We start from the raw sequence: 20548 nt of genomic DNA, 5'->3' as shown, positions 1-20548 counted from the left end.
CAACAACATTGTGATCCTCCAGTGCCATTCTATTGTTCCTTGCGCCATAAGTCCTTCATTTCCATAGGGTTTGCTATTATCTGTGGCTTTGTGTATCTGGGAATACCTCTCACATAAATTCAGGGGTCATACAGTACTCCATTTCAGAAAATGCTTTGATCCCAACCTCGCCACATTCCTGTCTATGCAAACAGAATCAGGACACACTCTTTATTTAATCTACTACAAAGCAGATTTAATGGATATATTACTCAGAGGCTGAGAATCCTAGGAAATGCAGCACAGCAAGAATGGTTTATTAGCTATCCTATATATGTAACATAATGGTATGTACTATGGTCCCAGGAAGATTGAAACTAAATGGGACTGAAATCCATTTTAATGCATGGGAGAGAAGAAACGGAATTAGCCCAGGGGCTCCTGGGAGGCTACGTCAGAACGGCATCCGTTGACAGCCTTGCTGCTCACAAACTCCTGGAGGGTTGCCATGAGTTGATCCAAAGCTATGGTGATCTGATCCAGCTTGCTCAGGATCTCCGAACGGCCAAAACACGGTCTGGAGAGAAAAGAATCCTCTTCCAGATCATCCTCCTGTTTCTGCAAGGGGTCTGCGGAAAATAGAAAAAAGATGACAAACACACACACAATGCTGGAAATTCATTGACCCAAAGCACCAGATCCTGTTTGATCTTGAAAGCTAAGCAGGGTGAGCTCTGGTCAGTACTTGGATGGGGTATTGCCAAGGAATAACTGATGCAGTAGGTTGCATTTCAGTGGAAAGAACTGGCAAAGCCAACTCTTAAGTATTCATTGCTTTCAAACTGACATAAGTCAACAGGCACTCGAAGGCACATATGCACCAAGAGATAAGTGTCATTTCTTTCTCGATATTCCACTGCTGTGTGATATTGAGGGACACTAAGGCCCTTCTAAACTGTTTATGAAATCCAGATTATCTACTTTGAACTGGATTATATCACAGTGTAGGCTCATATAATCCAGGTCAAAGCAGATTATGTGGATTATCTGTGTTGGTAATCTGGATTATATGGCAGTGTAGAAGGGGCCTAAGGGGACATCTGCCCTGTAGAATTAATGCAGTGTTATACCAACATGGCTTAATGCTATAGAATAATGTGAATTGTAGTTTTATAAGGTCTTTAGCCTTCTCTGCCTGGTGCCTCAACAATGCTATAGAATCCCAGGATTCCATTGCATTGAGTCATAGCAGTTTAAGTGGTGCCAAACTACATTAATTCTACCATTTAGGTGCAACCTTACTGTGTAAGGGCTTCCAGTCCTAATTTGTTAAACGTACCCACTCTTGCCTCGCTACCAACCCACTATCGACTCTCTTACCATCAACTTGCAAAGTTACTTCTCTGATGACAACCTCTGGTGAATATGTGACGTAACATCTGTATTTGCCAGAGTTTTCGGCTGAAACCTGGGAGATGGCCAGGGAAGCATTGCCCTTCACCAGCTCTTCCTTGTTCAGGCTGATTCCTTGCTTGAACACAGTCACTGTGTCATCAAACTCTGCCAATTGTTTGCCCCGGTGAAACCACAAGATTGAGAAAAGGCTGAGGTCCAGTGTCGTCGCATTGACGGTAAACCTGCAATCCAGCAAAACATCATCACCCACTGCAGCTTTCACCAGGGAAGGATCTGTCTGCACATGGAGCTTCTTGGCTGGTCAGGACGCATGAAAGAGTACAAAATAAAAATGCATGAGAGCCAGCATTGTCCCTATTTCAGTGTAGGTTTGGAATTAAAAGAAATCCAAGGGATAAAATGCTACAGCTGGTTAAAGCTGTTGTGAACCCCAGAGGAACCCTTGAAATAATTTTCAGCTACATAAACTTTATTAAGGTCAACCTCACATTTGTGGGTTTGACTTTTGCTGATTCTTTCTGGGAATCTCTATACACTCCTATGCAACCTTATGGTCAACTTCTAGAACCAGTGTAGTAGTTTGAGAGTATTGGACTATGATTCTGGAGACCAGGTTTCCAATCCCTACTCAGCCATGGACAGGTCACACACACTCAGCCTCAATGGGAAACAATGACAATGGAAGACATAAAGAAATCTTGCCAAATAAAACCCTGTGGTAGAGTCACCGTAGGGTCCCCATAAGTCAGAAACTACTCTAAGGCACACAACAGTAAAGGTCTCTGAAGTAACAAGTCACAAGCAATTATGTTACTCGTAATATGACATTTAAGGCTGGGTGGCTAATCAAGTTGTAATGACTAATAGCACTCAAAATAATATAGAGAATTGGAAGAAAGTTGGTATAATAAATATGTTTAAACTATTTTTAGAGGTTTACCAAAAATCAATCAGCAACCCAAGTAAACACAATGCACAGCTTGTTAAACACTAACACGAATACAAGCAGGAATTATTGTTTAAACAAGAACTCACTGGCATTTCCAAGGCAGCAAAAGGCAGCAAGAAAGATCAATGGCAAGATGTCCATTTTTTGAAGGTGGCTTCAGCTCTTCTAGAAATGGTAAATGCACCTTATATGAGAGTCAACAAGTCAAGAGGGAATGGTGTTGGGTGTTGACCTGTATCATCAACAGACACGGCAAATACCCACTGGCATCCCACGATAACGGGGGTGTCAGTGTCTGCCTGGCACCGTTCCTATCGTGGTTTAAATTCTGGTATGTCCACTTATCATTTTCCTCAGTACTGAGCAAGAAGGGAACTGTTTTTTCATGCATATTCCATATTCAATAAAATTCATAATAAAGATTTTTTTTAATCCTGTTAGAAGTGTCTTGAGAACATACTACAAGTCACTTCTGGTGTGAGAGAATTGGCCGTGCCCATGGGATGCCTGAATGTGTTACCATCCTGTTGCGAGGCTTCTCTCATGTCCCTGCAAGCTAGAGCTGACAGACGGGAGCTCACCCCATTTCACAAATTCAAACTGGCAACTTTCAGGTCAGCAACCCAACCTTCAGGTCAGAAGTCCAGCTGGCACAAGGCTTTCACCCATTGTGTCAACACAGCTCCATAATAAAGTCATCCCTCCACATTCACTGTTTTGTCTTGTGGATTTGATTATTCACTGACTTAATTTTTCACATTGATTAAAATGTTCTCTCTAGAAATTACCAGGTCTGCGAGTGTGACCCTATAGTCAACTTCCTGCAGTCATGCTGGATTTCTAGACAGAACACCTGTCTAGATTCTCAGGTGATTTTTGGTCAGCTTCTAGGAAGAACTTAAAAAAATTCTAGGCATGTGTTCTCTCAAGTAAACAAGCCCAGCAATTTCTTATTATGTGCCTTTTCACTTTCACAGGGGTCTTGTGTCCTTAACCCCAGTGAATGTTTGGGACTAATGGTATTCCTGATGACTCCATGAGGAGTACTCCTTCACGGATGGAGACACAATTGAACCAAGATGGTAGCAATATGGCATCAAACTCTACGCAAAAGACTTGGCCTATACAGTACAAGTTGGCATCCTTATCCAAAATACTGAGCCTGATTTGGATACTGGATTTTTTTCCAGATTTTCTGATACCTGTATTTGTATCTATATATATAAAAGACTGATGGCATCACGGCGACCAACAAAACAACAAAACTACAGGCCCCCCAACCTCGAAATTTGACAACACAACCCATCATCCATGCCTCAAGGTTGATACAACAAAAAGAAAAGAAAAATAAAAGTCCTAATTAGAGGGGAAGGAATAATTGTTTTTATCCAATTGCTGCCAGTTAGAGGACTAATCTCTGCCCACTTGGTCTCCTAGCAACCAACTCAGCTGAGGGGACAGGCAGATTTAGGCCTCACTTAGGCTTCTTCCACAGATTATCTAATTTGCACTGGATTATATGGCAGTGTAGACTCAAGGCCCTTCCACACAGTTATATAACCCATTTATAATATATTATCCGCTTTGAACTGGATTATCTTGACTCCACATTGCCATATAATCCACTTCAGTGTGCAGTCGGACACAAGTGGACTTAATGTCAGGAGATAACCTATACCCTTTACCTTAACTACCACCAATTCCTCGATACTTTATTTCCCATACCACTAGACTTCGCCACAGCAACGCGTGGCCGGGCACAGCTAGTATCTATATATAATAATAAAAAATAAATTATAATAATAATAATAATAATAATTATTATTATTATTATTATTATTATTATTATTATTATTATATCTATATATCCATAAATCTTGGAGATGTGACAAAAGTCTAAGCATACTTTCCTCTTTTTATCATTTATTGTTTCAGTGCTCTGTGACAGAAGGAAGGTTTTAAAGACTGAATGGCAACCTATACATGATATCTTTCAACATAGTGTCTCTCCTTGCCCACCATGAAATTAAAGCTCCTTCCTTAAATAGTATTTTTTCAGAATTTTAATTAGTCCTCCTCCTCCTTCCCCACTTTGTGTGGTCTGTGTGGATTTTTTTTTTATTCCTGTGCATTTCTACCTAGTATCTGCTACGAAACCCTAGAATCTGAGTGAAGAAAAAAGCAAATAGGAGCACATTCTGCAACCAAGATAAATGACAAGATGGTATCCCCCTCCCCAGTCCATATCTCCAGGTTCATTGACTGGCTGTGGGATATACTGGTTTTGTAGGCAAGGAGTACTCAGAGGTGGAAGACAGAACGTATGTAAAGAAGGATGTGTTTCACTACCACAAACGTGTCTATCTTCAGCTACATCAAACAGGCAGATGAGGAAACATGTGTTAGTAGGGAACACACTTATTCTGACCCCAGTATGAACTCAATGGCTTGCAGGCATACTTAAATGAGAAATGTATTTTAAAGGTATACATGTCCTCTTTATGGTAGATTGCTAGTTCCTCTGTGGACAGGTTGGATCTTACCCCAGATCTATATAATCCACCATCTCTTCCTACAACAGCTAACCAGATGCCTGTGAGAACCCACAAACATAATGTAAAAGGTTTTCTAGCATGTCCTGCAATATTCAAGAGTATGCTGATCATTTACAGCAGCTTTTCCCTATTTGTCACTTTCCAGATGTGTTGAGCTACATATTGCAACACACCCCATTATGTTGCAACTATTCATTTCAGCAGATCCTGTGGACTCTTCCTATATCAACCTAGGTCTTCCCATCTTCTCCACAATTGTGCATTGGCTTTGCCTCAAGTGGAATGATGATAAGATTCTTGGTTTGTTGATGTTGTTTATTTCACTAAGAATATCAAACAACTCCAGAAGAAAAAAGGAGAAGGAGATGACTGCTGAAGTCTTAATCTTGCCAACAAGGTTCATAGAAAATTCTCAGGATGTGTCCAGCCAAAGTGCGAAGGAGAGCAATAAGTTATGGTCACATCTGGGGGACTGGGGAGAAGGTATCTTCAGGCCAGCAGGGTCATTAGTGATCCATACTTCACACAGATGATCGGAGCCATTGAGGAAAACTGTCTTGAAACAATCCGTTAAGAAAGGAAGAAAATAAAAGTAGGCATGTTATTATAATTGTATACATGTTCAGAGGCATTCTTATAATGCTGGAAAATGCGTCAAAGATCATTGTTAACATTAACACACATGGATTGCATGGTTGTCATTTGTCACAAATTGCAAGCCTACACCTATTCCAAAGTCAAGATACCTTAAAATCCAGGACAGACATTCTCATAATCTGGGATGTCATCGTCACTTTCTTGATCACTAGTGCAATCGCTGGCACCAACCGCTGGAAAATGGGTGATTATAATGAGGTTGCAATAGTAAGACATTTAGCCAGAAAAAAATGATGTTATAATAGGAAAATCGAAGTATACCTCCCCTCCATATTTGCATGTTTTAAGTTTTGCAGATTTGATTATTTATAGATTTGTATTGATATATTTTCTCTAGGATTCTGTAAGTCTTCCTTTATAACTCCAAGATCAGCTTCCAATGGAAATTGATCACAGAGTTGAGCTAGACTGCAGGCATGGGCAAACTTCAGCCCTCCAGGTGTTTTGGACTTCAACTCCCACAAATCCTAGCAGCCTACTGGCTGCTAGGAATTGTGGGAGTTGAAATCCAAAACACCTGGAGGGCCGAAGTTTTCCCATGCCTGAGCTAGAGGATCTAGATATTCATAAACAAGAGTTTTAAAAAACTTTTAAAATTTGCCTCTTTCCCACTTTCGTGTGGTTCCTCTGCCCATAACCCCAGTAAATGTGGAGGAACCGCTGTTTGGTTGAAAGGAAATACTTTCTTTCCAGTTTGGATTGTAGGCTATCATTACTCACGGAAACAAGGTTCTAGGATGGTTGCCTCTGGTTCTAGTATATTGACGTATTCACCTATAGCAAAGATAAGATGAATGAATTGCATTAACACCAAGTTACAGCAAAAATGCCCATTTCCCTACTCCATCCAAAAGCATCAGAACGACATACAGCAATTTTCCCCAAATTGGCTCACTGCAGAAGTTTGGACTCATGCTAGTCCTCACTGATAGCAAATTTCCAAGTCAAGATTTTGACAAACGAGTTTTATTACCCCCATCCCTTGCTTTTTCCAAGGAAAGAACTACCATGAAGGGCAGCCGTCTATTCTGTATTGTGCTATATAGCCCTCTACTCAGACAATCAAAGGGCTCCTCCTTATTGAAACATCTCAGCATCTTCTGCCCTTTTGGCCAACTACACTAGCCACATTCATCCACTACCTTTCCACTTACCAACGGAATGCCGCTGAGATTCTGGCATATTCTCGTACTGATCCATAATGGAATCTACATGAAAAAATAGGTACAAAAGGGCTGATATACTCAATACAAGAAGACAAATTTCTGATTTCAACTATGTTTTTGTAATAAGATTTTTATGTTGGGTGAGTATTGTCAGGTTGACAAAATAGCAATAAGGAATAGACAAAACAACAATACAAGACATGCACGATGGAAGTAGCTATTTAAACGTTTATGTTCTGTCAAAATAGCAAATGAAAATATTGATATCAGTTCATCTAGCCTGCATTTCTCTGTAAAATTAATATATTGTCCACATTCCTAAATTCCATGATGCACAAATTTCTGCTTTAATGAGCACCCACATGCCAAAATACAGGTTTTGGTGGCACCGCGTTGGGTCTATATATAAGGGATTTCCAATCCTCAAATAGAGGACATTTGTACAGGGTTAGATGTTGTCTCTTATTATAAAGGACAAACTTTTCTTTTTGGGTGTTCTAGTTGACTTTTTAAACAGTGGGAAAGAGGTAGGAATAATCTATCTCCTGTGTGACTGCATTTGTCATCCCTGGTAAGGGCAGGGCTCATTGTTAAATTAGGAGAAGCAGACAAAGAAGTTTTTAAGGTATCAGGGTTGAGGGACCTACCTGAGGAAGCGTGATCCTCATTTCTCTGATTTGTAATTGGAACATCAGGAAGCACCAAGCTGGTGAGGTTGGAAAATAAGGAAGAATGGTTTAGAGACGCATTCGAAGCTTGGCAACAGATCAATAATAATAATAATCATCATCATCATCATCATCTTTATTTTTATATCCCGCCCCATCTCCCTGAAGGGACTCGGGGCGACTCACAACAGGGACAAGCCTGAAACAACGACACAACATATTTGACAAAAACTTAAAACATTTCAACGATACACAAAATAAAATAATGGATAATACATTAAAATCCAAGCAGATAAAATCAAAGTAATTAAAAGCAAACCAGCGGGGACAGGTTTCATAAAGTGTTGTATCATGGAAATGCCACTTGTGGGGTTCTGAATGTTGCCATTCAAGGCAAAACACTGTCAATGCCTTGTCGTTTTTGCTGTGTTCTTTCAAGGTATTTCCAACCTTAAGGCAAACCTACCACAGGGGTTTCTTGGCATGATTTGTTCAGTGTATTTCTTTTAGAGTGAGACTTGCACAAAATATCCCACTGAGTTTCTATAGCCAAGTGAGCATCAAACCTCAGTTTCAAACATTCAAACTACAACACCATGCTATATCAATGTTTCTGCCAGCAGTTTTGCTTCTTATGATATGGCATAAGGACAAGCATTATAGCAGTTTCGGGATCACTTCCACTATAAAGGTGACGCCCCATAGCATCCTGGGATGTGTCGTACGGTCCTTCAACTGCAGGTCCAGGTTTCTCTAGGGGAGAATTCAAAGTGCATTGGGAAAACTATGATCCCAAGAGTTCATAGGATAAAGCCATAGCAGGAAGTGACATCAAAAGTGCTGCAATTGTGTCATTTAGATGCATCCCTACACTGATAGAAAACATCAAATTTGTATTAATGCATCTCCTACCATAATCCATTATGTCAGAGGTCCCTAGATGGTGTCTGTCTATAGCAGTGCTTCCCAACCTTTGGGCACCCAGGTGTTTTGGGCTTCAACTCTCAAAAATCCCAGCCATCTTACCAGCTGTTAGGAATTGTGGGAGTTGAAGTCCAAAACACCTGGAGGCCCAAAGGTTGGGACCACTTCTCTACAGCTACTACCACCCATGACTGTGAACCATGATGGCAGAAGTCAACGGGAGTTGTATTCAAGCCAACATCTGAAAAATCCTTGTTAGAAATGTCTGGATTATATTGACCAAAATAAGTTTAACCCTGATTCCCAATACTTACATGTACCCGGGGCCATCGTTTTCTTCATCATCAGGGATGAAAGGGATGAAAGGTGGTTCTAGAAGCACAGAGATGGAAAATATGCTCACACTTTTGGAGCCGCTCAAGTTGCAACAGCCCTATATTAAACTCCGAACATATAACTACTCATCAAGATCAACCCAAGAGTACATTATAGCTGAGGCTTCCACAAGTGAACCAAGATGCATTTTAATAGAGGAAGAATAGGGCAAATCTCGGGTTGCAACTCACCTTCATTTTCATAACTGGGCATACTTTCTGAAAAGAAATAAACAGATGAAAAAGTGGGATCAGGGAGAGAAAAGAAGGTGAGCGATTAAACCCGCCAAGTTTCTCCAAGTTTATCAAATGGCTCCAATTCCTGCTGGTGGCTCCCTCATTTGTAGTTCAGTTCCTCCAATGGGTTATTTACAGATTTTCTATATTAAGGAACCACAATAGGGCCACTTTCTCTTTTTTTTCCCTATTCAAATAGAACAGGCATGGGCAAACTTTGGCCCGCCAGGTGTTTTGGGCTTAAACTCTCACGATTCCTAACAGCTGGTAAACTGGCTGGGATTTCTGAGAGTTGAAGCCCAAAATACCTGGAGGGCCAGAGTTTGCCCATGCCTGCAATAGGAGGTATTTATTTACGGCTGTTCAAATTTTGATTAACTTTTGCTTTCATTTTTCAATTGTTACTATGGAATTTATCATACTGGTCTGTTTTCTCATTGTTGAAACAGACAGAAGCATACTGGTATGGACACAATAACTGCCACACCTCTCAGTAATTTTTTCTATAATTGTGATTTTTGTGTGTGTGTGATTAGAGCCCTATCTTGGCCAGTACTAGTGATACTTGAGGCTGAACAACAACATGAAGATCATACTTCTCTTTAGCCTACGATTTCACACTCCTCCTCCTGCTTTGTTGGTTTCACACAACTCACCATTATCCACTTCGTCTTTGAGCGTAGTTGATTGATTGGAGAAACTATATGGAGGGCATCTGCTATGAGCAATGGAGGAGAAAATGTGGATTAGTACTTGTGTGAAAAGGCCCAAATAACTTTGCAGCAAGGCATAGATGGGGACAGAATTAGGAAAAGTTACATTTTTGGACTATTCACTATGTATTTGGTCTTCAATGAAAGCAGGTTGCTGTTTGGACTTCAATAGAGAAGTATGCTTTAGGATTTCAATGGATACAGTATGATTATGGACTTCTGTGAGTACAACTATACTAAAGACTATGGACTATTAAGAATGATATCCTGTGTTCTTAACACAGAGAAGCTACATCCCATCTACAACTGAACTTTAATAAGAAATGTGCCTGTATGGTGAATTAACACGTTTATGAGTAAACAAGGTATGTTATTTATTTTTCAAAGAACATTTTTAAAAAAAATCTCTGAGTACGTATTTTAAACTAAGAGGTTTAAAGGGAGCGTATAACTTTTAGGCAACTTCAATTGCAAAGAAACAACCATCCTCTGCTAACCAAATATATTTTTGTAGTGGCATGTCTTTATCCTTGGCAGTTTAAAGACATAATTCTTCAGTTACCTGTGTGGCATTACATTAATGCTTGTGAATATCACTTGTTCAGAGAGTTGGCATCTAACAAGGTCATGCTTTTTATTATTAGTGGTTTTCAAAAGGTGGCCTCCATATATTTATGGAGATTCAACATTTGCCAAAAGGATATGTGCCCAGGGACTGGGTGCAGTTATTTTCCAATAGGTTATGCAGTAGTTATCATGGGACAAAGGGTCTCAGCTGAAGCTTTATCACCAAGAAAAATTCTTGTTTCCACAACAAGCTAATTTTTTCAAAATCCCGTTGTCACAGGCACAAAAAAACAAGGTAAAATCTTCTGAGTAGAGGCACAAACAACAAAACAAACACCACTGGAGTGGCAACACTTCCCTATGCTATCCAAAACATACATACATACATACATATTTGGCAGGAGTTACACTTAAAAATGTACTTGTTCCCATTTACAAGCAAATTCAGCTTAAGAACAAACCTACAGAGCCTATCTTGTCTGTAATCTAGGTACTGTCTGTACACAGAAAAGATTTGCTTTCTTGCGTAGACAAAACAGAGACAGTGGGAGATAAAGCTCAGCCAAAGGATATATGCACTTATGTGATCATACAGATCATACAGAGTTGTGGGAAGGACTGATGTTCGACATTTTCTCACCTTCTCAAGTCTGGTTGGGACTGGATTGCAGACCAAGGTGGAGCTGGAAAATCGAAAGGGAAGAGAACCGTCATGAATAGAACAGGGCAAAATCCCTGCATCTTGCTCTCCTCCATGGCCAACAGCAGGAACAGGACTAATTGTTCCTAGCCAACTTTACATTACGTTTAAGTAATAGATTAGAAGCGGAAAGTCCTGCCAGGGCTGACTTTATGGGAATTAATCTAGGAATTAAGCTGGGAAAAGTTGAGGGTAGGAGTGGGAAACATGTAGCCTTCAAGTTGCTGTTGGATTACAACTCTCATCTGCTCTTTGTCAGTGCAAGCAATAGTGGGAAACTGTGGGATTTATAGTCCAATATTATCTTGTAGTCTGTATGTTTTTCATTCCTCGTTTAGAGAAAATATTTTCCCAGTCCTTTAGCCCTAAGGAAGTCCTTCAGAGGAAGGCAAATGCAATCTTTCCAAGAACACTGTGTGATATATCAAAAATGACTTAAAGGCACACATCAATAAGAGGAAAGTTACGGTGCATGTGTAAGAAGACTGAGTGAGAGATACAGAAAGCATGATGGAGAAGGATTCTGCATATGGGCGATGATTGGCTGAGAATGTGAGAAGAAGGAAGTGCTGTTGGACTGATGTGGTGAAGACAGGAAGAGATTTTTCGATAGGGACTGACTTCTGCGAAAGGCAGAGGGGATTGTTGGGAGAAGAGAGAAACTATGTGAGTGGAGACTGTGTTCTTTGATAAAAACATTGGCTATCATTCGCCCAATATCACCCAACAGGTTACCATGGCCAGGTGAGAAATCGAACCCTGGTTTCCAGTATTGTTGTTCAACATTTATGCCAACATGTTGGCTCTCTCAATACCTTTACATCTGCTATTAATTATACCAAAGCTTAGATCTGTTTACTGCCACCAATTACGAAGATGTAGTCAAAGAGCCTAGAACAGTGGTGAAAGATCATGAACCTCTTGAGATGTTGCTGAACTGCAATTCCCAGCACTGACTGGCTGTATTGGCTAGAGCTGTTCAGAGTTGTAATCCAAAAACATCTGGAAAATTCACAGTTCCTACTCCTGTTTTAGATATACAGCCCTAAACGGAGGGAATAATCAAAACTGATCCAGTAATGAGCTTGAGTTGTTGTAGAGTTATAGCATTTGATTCCACTTTAGCTGCCTATAGAATTATGTGAAATGTAGTTTAGGGAAGGATATTTAGATATTTAGAGAGTCCTGGTGCGTCACAAAACTACACAGCACAGGACTTCATAAAAAAAATAGTCATGGCAGTTAGATTATAATCATAATACTATAACTGCATGGTGCCCAAGGAGTGGCTGTGATATACGATAAGCCGGTGTTTGCAACTGCCTGTAGTGAGTGAACGCCTAAGGTGGTGATTCAAGGAAAGATTGCCACACGTTTCGGTGGCAACCGTATCTTGACTCATGCCCATATTTAAAAGTGCATTTGCTATAGCTGATGCTGTAATTCAGCATGTTCCCAGAACCACGTCTTCCAAGCATTTGGGACTTCTAGCTCCTAGAATCATTGACCAAAATACAATATGCTTTTTTGTATTTAACAAGCAGAATTAAAGTCCACATACTGAAGACATCAACAAGGGAGAAGAACTCTCAGCTTCTTCCCTGGTTTGTGTCTGTGTGGTAGGAATTTCTCCCCCCTGATGAAGGACTACTACTAATAAAATCTCACATAAGGCTGAAGGTTTGGGGAGTTAGAGTCCAAAACACCTGGAAGATGAGCCACTGGAATCACTATGTTACAGTATATGCTATGTTACTGACATTCATCTTTAGCATGGTGTGGAGGAAAGGAAAGCACATATTGATCCTTCAAGGTTGGATTTTTCTCCTAGAGAATACATTTGGATATGGGAGGATATGGTTTGAACTTTCAATTGCGTGTTATCTGAAGGCTGGAACCTTAAGGCTGCATAATATTAGGAAAGAATGAGGGTCAGAGATGTAATAATCTTGGCCACAGGGCTACCAGTTCATGGGATGGACTGACTCGCAGCCATATCAGTTCCCAGTATTTGACAGTGGGGAGGAACAGGAAGCAGACAGGAGAAGTAAGGTCAGTTTTGAAACAGGAAGAGCTGAGAGCTACTCACAGGGAGGACGCCTCACCACCCTGAATGTCTGAGGACGGAAAGTAGTCGGGGGCCTGTGGGAATAAGAACAAATGAGTGCAAGACCTGGGAAGTAAAACAGGCATTATTGATAGATTTGGTCAACTCTTAAATCAGAAGTAGGAAAAGTGCAGTCCATTTATGGTCAATCTCTACCCACCCCTGACAATATTTGGGTCAATTTGGGGGTGAAATTTGATGTTTTTTGGTTGGAAATGCAGTCCTCCAAAATTACTGGAGTGGGGAACAAGGCATCCCGAACCCCTGTTAAACACCTCCTAAAAACTCCACCAGCCAACTTCACTTCAGAATCTCTTTTTCCATTCCAGAATTTTGGGAGTAGTATCAGAATGGTATTATAATTCTGGCTTATACCAAGACACAAATCAGATTACTGCCTCTCCAAGCATGTTGGAACATTCCCACATGTAATTCAAGGAAGACCAGATAATCTGGAAAACTGTCCAACACGTGAAACAGCCTTAGATAGAGACCACCAAACTAGCGGTTCATCTGGTCAGGCATTGTCTCTATCATTCTTCCCAGTCTGCTGACCTTCATCTATCTTGGATTTAAACTTGGCAGTGTTGCTTTTTTTCAACACCTCCCAGAATCACACATGGGTGGGTGCTTTTAAGAACTGTACTCCAATTGTTCAACCACTAGAGTCGCAAAAGAGAACATTTTAGAAGCAGACACAAACTTCTTTTCTGCCCAACCCATCCGTACTTTGTGCCAAATTAAGTTAGACAAGACATGGACTCACTTGTCTTCATAATCACCAATTGGCGGTGCTGTTGAAAGAAAAATATACATACCAATGAGATTAGAAGATGTTTGTACATTCCCCAGGATGACCTGAGAAATCAGACCCGCCTCCTTAGGAATAGTAATGTTCAGGGTGGGTGCTGGAATGGAAAGAGGGTAGAAAAGACTTAACTGTCTAATTCAGTGTCCCGGCAATCAATACAAAGCACAAGGAGAACCACCAGAACTGGGACAGTCAGTATCAACATCCAGAAGAGGTCACCCGTAGGGAAGACATCCATGCCACCAGCAAGGGGGACAGTAGAGGTACGATGGAAGTGGAGAAGGTATGCAGTCCAGCGTGAAAAACAGCATTGAGTAGGCTAATTGTGCAACACATCAAGAGCCCTGTGGAAAACAGCCAAAGTCTACATTCAGTGCATCAAACATTTCTCCATCTTCACCTTCATCCTCACCTTTTACTGCAACTAGAATTTTGGCAGAATTTGGATTTTCACATCAAAATGGAAAAGTGAATAAGAAGATCAGGAAGTTATTGTTTAAATGGTCAATGTCTCTCTGATCCAATGTCTTCCAGGTGGTTAGGATTTCAACTCCAATCAGCCCCAGATAGTATGGATAATGACTGAAACAACAGAAGTTGTAACCAAAAACATATAGCCCCACAAATATCCAATAAATCTACCGAGTGATACACTTTTAAGGTTACACTCAGAAACAAAGGAAGCCATCTCACTGAGTTTCAAGACGTGAGCAAGACTGTTGATGATCAGGGATCTTTAAAGTCTCTCATTTGTAGGGTTGCCAAACATCAAAGTGGACTTGATGACAAATTACACCAAAAGCCTTTGGTTTTTCCCGGTTGGATTCATTTGTAAAGCCTTAATTTGTGGCGGAAAGGAATGGATGAACTCTCAAAGTGCTGGAAATGTTCTCTAGACAATTGCATAGCTTCAAGCAAGGCTCTCTTAAGATGTTAAGACCTCGCGTACATGCTTAATCTTTCACTAATGTAAGAGCTATTCAAGGTGTTGAATTATCTGATTACGGAGGCATACTAGGCTAGAAGTCATTTTTGCTTTGGGTGGCACTAAGATCTCAATGTATTCTCCATGCTGTTGAGTAAGCCTTTGAGTGCATGCAATACTACCTTGCAGCTGCAGATCTGTAGAAGAGCAGATCAATAGAAACAATAATAATTACTGATATAAATTACTGAAGGATCACAAAGTGGTCTGAACTGCCTAGATTATCCAGAAAGATCACAAACGTGAGTGCAGTTAGGCTGGCAAAGTAATGAGAGAGAGAGAGAAATAAAAATGTGGAATACCCACATGAACCCATTCAACAAACCTTCAACAAAATTATTATTAAAGACTTTTGCATGGAATTCAAAATATTTTAGTCAAATTGCCATTGAGCTGACTGGCAAAATAAATGTTTGGCATGGAGAAAATGGGGATAGATTAGTCTGTAGGACCTAAAATTTAAACTTACCCCATATTCTCATGTATAAGTCTAGAAAATTTAGTTTTAAAACTATTGTAAAAACATGGCTTGACATCATGTGGATATCAATGTAAATTATGTACTTAATTTGTGCAAAAAGTATAATCTTCTCTGAATAGATTGGCAAAAGATAAAAGCCTTGTGCATCTGGAGAGAAGCAAAAAGATGTACCGACTCATCTACTTACTTCATGATGGTACTGCTTTTGTCCTTTTTTGAATGCCTGGATAGGGAAATGGCAATCACAGCCAGTGGTGACTGGTTCCCCTGAAGCAATGCTAGTGCTTTTCTGTCTGTAGAATAACCCTTGAGTTATCCATGGGTCACATCAAAATCCATAATGTCGGTCCAAAACCCACCCTTGACTTATACATGAGGATGACCTACACATGAATTTATACATGAACTGAATACCCTTATATAGTATATCACCACATCGTCCAGCACTTTTACTTATAGTTGCACCATTCACCTCCTTAGCCAACTTTTCTATCAGTAAATTCCATAAATTACTATCATTGATATGTTGAACCGTACAACTTTCAGGATTTAGCAATTATACTCTACATAATCTGTCATAATGTTATTATTATTTTTTTGCCACTCTTGTTGCTAGTCTTTCCAAATGCTGGGCATTTTCAAGGTTTATGAACTGTACCACAATAAGGTCACTTATTATCTTTTATCCACTGTGCTAAGGCTGTATCACTTTGGCTCCAAGAGGTTGAATTAAAATTCCTTTATTATCTTTATACACCTTCTGTAGCTCATCTAACTCCTTGCATTACCGTGGTCCGGATCTGAGCTCGTCATCTTATCGACACAATATATTTCAACAGCCTTCTCAAGATTGTTTCAAAAGTCTTTCTCCCTTTTCATGCTGAGCACAATTTTATGTCTCACCATGTCATTACTTGCAATACCAAATCCATAAATAGCAGCTTTCAATTTAAGCTTAGCAACAAATTGTTCAGCAGTGGCTCCTGGACTCTGTTCGTAGTTCCAGAAGCAAAATCTTTGAAAAATTACTTTTTCTAGAACTCCTACGACATCTCTTGGATATCCCTCAAGGAAAATAAAAGTATTATTTAAAGGAGTTTAAAGAAATTCCTTCCTCCCACAAACAATGTTAGAATATGTATCTGCCATCTCTTTTCAAGTCCGGTGAGATATAATTGAAATGCTTGCTTTTAACACCTCTAGTTCTCAGCCAAATTACCTTGTAAAACAAGATAAGTGAAGGCCAGAATAGACCCATGTCTTCAGTTATAAAACATACACATTTCAAATTGCAATAATGAAGAATCCACACCAATATCTGACACCATATAATGTCTGCTGTTGCAATTAGCATAAGACAGATTCACAAGTTGATAAACTCCCAAATTAGCAGATGTAAAATTTATTCCTTCACAAACTTCAGCAAACACAAGAGCATCCGCCTATTAAGCATTCTACAGCTGCAAAAAAGCAGATTTTATTTAAAGAAGAGCCACAGGTTCTATTGGACCTCTTTGCAGTTTTTGATGCCATCAACCATGATATCTTTCTGGGTCAACTTGCTGAAATGGGACTTAGGGACACTGCTTTATAGTGGATCTGTTTCTTCCTACAGGGTGAGCCCACTTTGAGTTCCACCCATGGGAGAAAAGCGGGATAGGAATAAATAATAATAATAATAATAATAATAATAATAATAATAATAATAATAACCCAGAAAGTAGATCTGGGGGACTTTTGCTCAACTCCTTGTCCATTGGTCTGCAGGATCACTCGGAGCTCTGTTTTATCCTCTATGTTATTTAACATATACATGAAAATGCTGGGAGAGGTTGTCCAGAGTTTTGGGGTTTGGTGTCACCGGTATGTGGATCTGACCCAACTCTATTACTCCTTTGGACCACATGCCAAGGAAATTGTTTTAGCTCTGTCATCAGTATGGACTGGATGATGGTGAACACGTTGAAACTTAATTCATACAAGGTGGAGTTGCTCCTGGTCAATTGAAAAACAAATCAGGGAATGGAGATTCAGCCCGTGCTGAATGAGGTTGCAGTCCTTCTGAAAGCACAGGTCCGCAGCTTGGGTGTGCAGCAGATTCAACTTGGAGCCTGGATGCTCAGGTTTCCGCAGAGGCTAGAAATGCATTTGCACAGTTAAAGCTTGGATACCAGCTTCACCCGTTCCTTGAGGTCAGATTTGGCCATGCTGACACATGCCTATTGTCCCAGTTGGATTATTCTAACTTTCTGAAGAGTGTTTGGAAACTTTTGCTGGCCCAAAGAGCTGCAGCCAGATTGGTAACTGGGATAGCTACAGCGAATGCATAACTCTCTTACTGCAACAGCTTCAATGACTGCCAGCGCATTTGCAAGCAGTGGTTTTGATCAAGTAAATCTTATATGGCAGCTTATTGAGGTGTAGGTTATTTAACTGACAGTATTTTCCCTTACCAACTTCAAAATCTGAGAAGGGAAGCCCTTCTCTTTGTCCCATCAACCTCACAGGTGAGAACATGGGAAACATCCTTCTCATTGGTTGGTCCTAGGCTCTGGAACCCTCTTCCAAGAGAAACTGCAGTGGCGCCCTTCCTACTGTCTTTTCAAAGACAGGAAAAGCCTTTTCTATTTAGCCAGGCATTAAAGATTGATTATATAAGGTCTGATCCACCAAAATAACATGCCAGTGCTTGCTAATTGTTGTGCTCTTATGTGCCTACTTGTTTAATGGTCTAAGTTTTAATTCGATGTAATTTTTTAAATCACATTTTCACTTTTGATGGGGCTGCGATGGCGCAGTAGATGGGGCTGCGGGGGTGCAGCAGGTTAAACTGCTAAGCTGCAGGACTTGCAGATGGAAAGGCCAGTGGTTCAAATCCGTGGATGGGATAAGCTCCTGTTGTTAGCCCCAGCTTCTGCCAACCTAGCAGTTCGAAAACATGCAAATGTGAGTAGATCAATAAGTACCGCTTCGGTAGGAAGGTAATGGCATTCCATGCAGTCACATCAGCCACATGACCTTGGAGGTGTCTACGCACAACGCCGGCTTTTCGGCTTAGAAATGGGGATGAGTACCACCCCCCAGAGTCAGACTCGACTAGACTTAATGTCAAGGGGAAACTTTTACCTTTACTTTCATTTTTGTATCATTATGTTGTTTAGCAATATGGTTTAATTTTGTTGTAAGCTAGTTTGAATCTTAAACTGGGAAAATGTCAAGATAGGTTACAATGATGAGGAGGAGGATGACAATAATAATAGCAAACCCCATAATTAGACCTGCTGTCTAATATTTGTAACAGAAGATGCTGGGGACTGAATTTCTACAGGCAAAGTACAAACTTCATCAATGAGTTATGGATCCATATATGAGTGGTTACTACACTTGCAGATAGAAACCTCCAGAAATGTGCCATATATTGTTTGCTACTCCACTTCCCACACAGTGAAAAAACAACTTTTGAATACTTTGAGGCCCAGAACTCAAAAATTATCTGGAGGGTTCTTGGTGCCCCCCTCCTCATCACCCCCAAAGAAGAGAGTGTGGGAACAGAGGAGGGAGCAGAGTGACTCATGCTAGCAATAGCGACCCACAGCCGGATTTGGGTACCGACAAACGAGGTTTGCTCTGTGTTGTGGGTGCCGTGGGAGGGAATGTGCAGCTGCAACTTTGCACAACCCGGTTTTTTGAGGGATGGGGGCAGGGAATGGTGCTGAGGCAACCTCTCAGTACAAAGCAGTACATGTTTCTCTGTGTGTGCACCAAGAAAAGGATAGGTATTGCCCACTTGGGCTTTTCTATACAATGCCTTACTTCACACATACAAATACACTCTGCTTGAATGGAGCCCTGGCAATCGGCCAGATTGACCACAAACCACAGGTTCCGTTGCAGGACAGAAAGTGGGAGTTTGTTAAAAAGAACGGGAGCAAACCTTTTAAAAAAATGAGTGTGTGGAGAAAAGCCATGTATACACCTACCTAGGCTTGGTTTTGAAGAGGATAATTGCATGAACGGATCACATTTACTCTGTTCTCTTCCAAAAATTAGTTGGGATTTTTTTTAAAAAAAATGATCACTGCCTTTCATTTTTGCTCAACTCAGTATAAGAGATGGGGAATCTGAGAGCAGTAGAAAGCAATAACCACAGGAAAAAAAGAGAGATTGCATCAATATTAGGGGTGGAGGAGGCAACCAAAGGGAAGGGGAGAGCAGCCTGCGTAGCAGCAAAAAGTGTATTTGTAAAAATATACATTACAACAGCATTTAAAAGAAATATTCTCAAGCTGCCCCACAATTTTCTTTTCATCAGCCACTTCTACCATTCATTTCTCTTATCTAATCCTTGGCCACCCCCCCCCCCCAAGTCACACAGTTGAGTACAATTTCTAGGTCTAGTTTCTTTTCTTCCCAAAAGACCCAAGTATGACAACTTATGGAGATAAACCCTGCCAGGCCATAACTTCACCCCTTGCAATTTCTTTCCTCCCAGTCTCCCCTGCTTTCCCCAATTCTGTATAGACTCACATCTGGAGTTCTCTTCCCAGTTCCATGTCTGGAGGAAGTCTCTGCTGCTGTGGCAGATGCGGCGGCTGCTCTTGAATTGCTTGGGCAGGAAGGAAACACCACAGCCGCCAGCAGGAAGTCAAAGGGCAGGTGCGCTAAACCATGACATAAAGTGGGAGAAAGAGAAGAAACAGGGTGCAGGCACACCATGTTGAACATTATTCGCATTCATGATCTGGGTGAATAATGTCCAAGCCTCAAGTGGCCCTCTGAGGATGTTTCTGACTTTCTTCATTGCTCCATGCCAGATCCCTCTCCATTTCCAAGAGGGTCCTGAACTTTGCCAAGTCAGACATAATGAATACACTTGTGCTCAAGGCCTCCTTGGATTGACTCAGGACCTGTAAGTAATCATTATGTCAGGATTGGGTTGAAATGCCTCAGTACAAGAAGACAAGGGTTTATTTCTATCTTACAGACTTGAAAAGGGGGGGGGGGAATTAAAAAGGGCCAAGGAGGGCGAGAATCTTGCAACACTTTTCAAACTTATTTCTTCAAGCATACATTTTTATGGAATTCAATCGACTTCTTTGGGCACACCGGAGGAAGAAATGGATCAAAATCCATGAAAACTCAATTCAAATGAATTGGTTAGGTTTCAAAGGTTCTGCTACATTCGAATCCCCTCTTCCACTTAAACAGATTAATACAGCTCACTCTTTGAAATCCTACTTCAGATTATTTTATCTACAG

The 20548-nt window shown here is 40.6% G+C and overlaps 2 protein-coding genes across 4 annotated transcripts; both read right to left on the bottom strand.

Annotated features, from left to right (window-relative positions):
* Positions 1–196: 196 nt before the first annotated feature.
* On the bottom strand, positions 197–2598 carry LOC100554701 (programmed cell death 1 ligand 1). Its single transcript, XM_003225273.3, has 3 exons — positions 2431–2598; positions 1360–1692; positions 197–608 (listed from the first exon to the last, which is right to left on the bottom strand). Exons 1-3 carry the CDS (start codon positions 2483–2485, stop codon positions 406–408), a joined length of 591 nt encoding a protein of 196 aa, XP_003225321.2. The 5' UTR covers positions 2486–2598; the 3' UTR covers positions 197–405.
* A 2602-nt stretch (positions 2599–5200) lies between these two features.
* On the bottom strand, positions 5201–20103 carry lat (linker for activation of T cells). 3 transcript variants are annotated; one of them, XM_008117515.3, is made up of 13 exons: positions 19817–20103; positions 13953–14167; positions 13779–13806; positions 12995–13047; positions 10846–10888; positions 9582–9643; positions 8881–8907; positions 8629–8686; positions 7370–7428; positions 6711–6764; positions 6277–6330; positions 5646–5729; positions 5201–5451 (listed from the first exon to the last, which is right to left on the bottom strand). In XM_008117515.3, the coding sequence occupies exons 2-12, from the start codon at positions 14059–14061 to the stop codon at positions 5647–5649; spliced, it is 630 nt and encodes a 209-aa protein (XP_008115722.1). In that variant the 5' UTR covers positions 14062–14167; positions 19817–20103; the 3' UTR covers positions 5201–5451; position 5646. The 3 variants fall into 3 exon arrangements, with proteins under 3 accessions (XP_008115722.1, XP_008115721.1, XP_008115723.1); XM_008117514.3 differs by having other exon boundaries at positions 5201–5455; positions 19817–20102; XM_008117516.3 differs by having other exon boundaries at positions 5201–5455; positions 9582–9640; positions 19817–19944.
* Positions 20104–20548: the final 445 nt, after the last annotated feature.

The sequence above is a fragment of the Anolis carolinensis genome, chromosome 6 (genome assembly GCF_035594765.1).
Source record: "Anolis carolinensis isolate JA03-04 chromosome 6, rAnoCar3.1.pri, whole genome shotgun sequence".
NCBI lineage: Eukaryota > Metazoa > Chordata > Lepidosauria > Squamata > Dactyloidae > Anolis > Anolis carolinensis.
Note: the sequence above shows the minus strand (reverse complement) of the source record. Positions and strands in the feature narration are given on the sequence as shown.

Coding starts and splice junctions, on each gene's coding strand:
- LOC100554701 (XM_003225273.3), bottom strand. CDS start 2,485: ATGGACATCTTGCCATTGATCTTTCTTGCTGCCTTTTGCTGCCTTGGA. Junction 1,693..2,430: donor TTGCTGCCTTGGAAATGCCA/GTGAGTTCTTGT, acceptor CGTCCTGACCAG/CCAAGAAGCTCCATGTGCAG. Junction 609..1,359: donor AGTAACTTTGCAAGTTGATG/GTAAGAGAGTCG, acceptor TATTTTCCGCAG/ACCCCTTGCAGAAACAGGAG.
- lat (XM_008117515.3), bottom strand. CDS start 14,061: ATGGATGTCTTCCCTACGGGTGACCTCTTCTGGATGTTGATACTGACT. Junction 13,048..13,778: donor ATTGGTGATTATGAAGACAA/GTGAGTCCATGT, acceptor TTATTCCCACAG/GCCCCCGACTACTTTCCGTC. Junction 8,908..9,581: donor CAAAGACGAAGTGGATAATG/GTGAGTTGTGTG, acceptor ATTTCTTTTCAG/AAAGTATGCCCAGTTATGAA.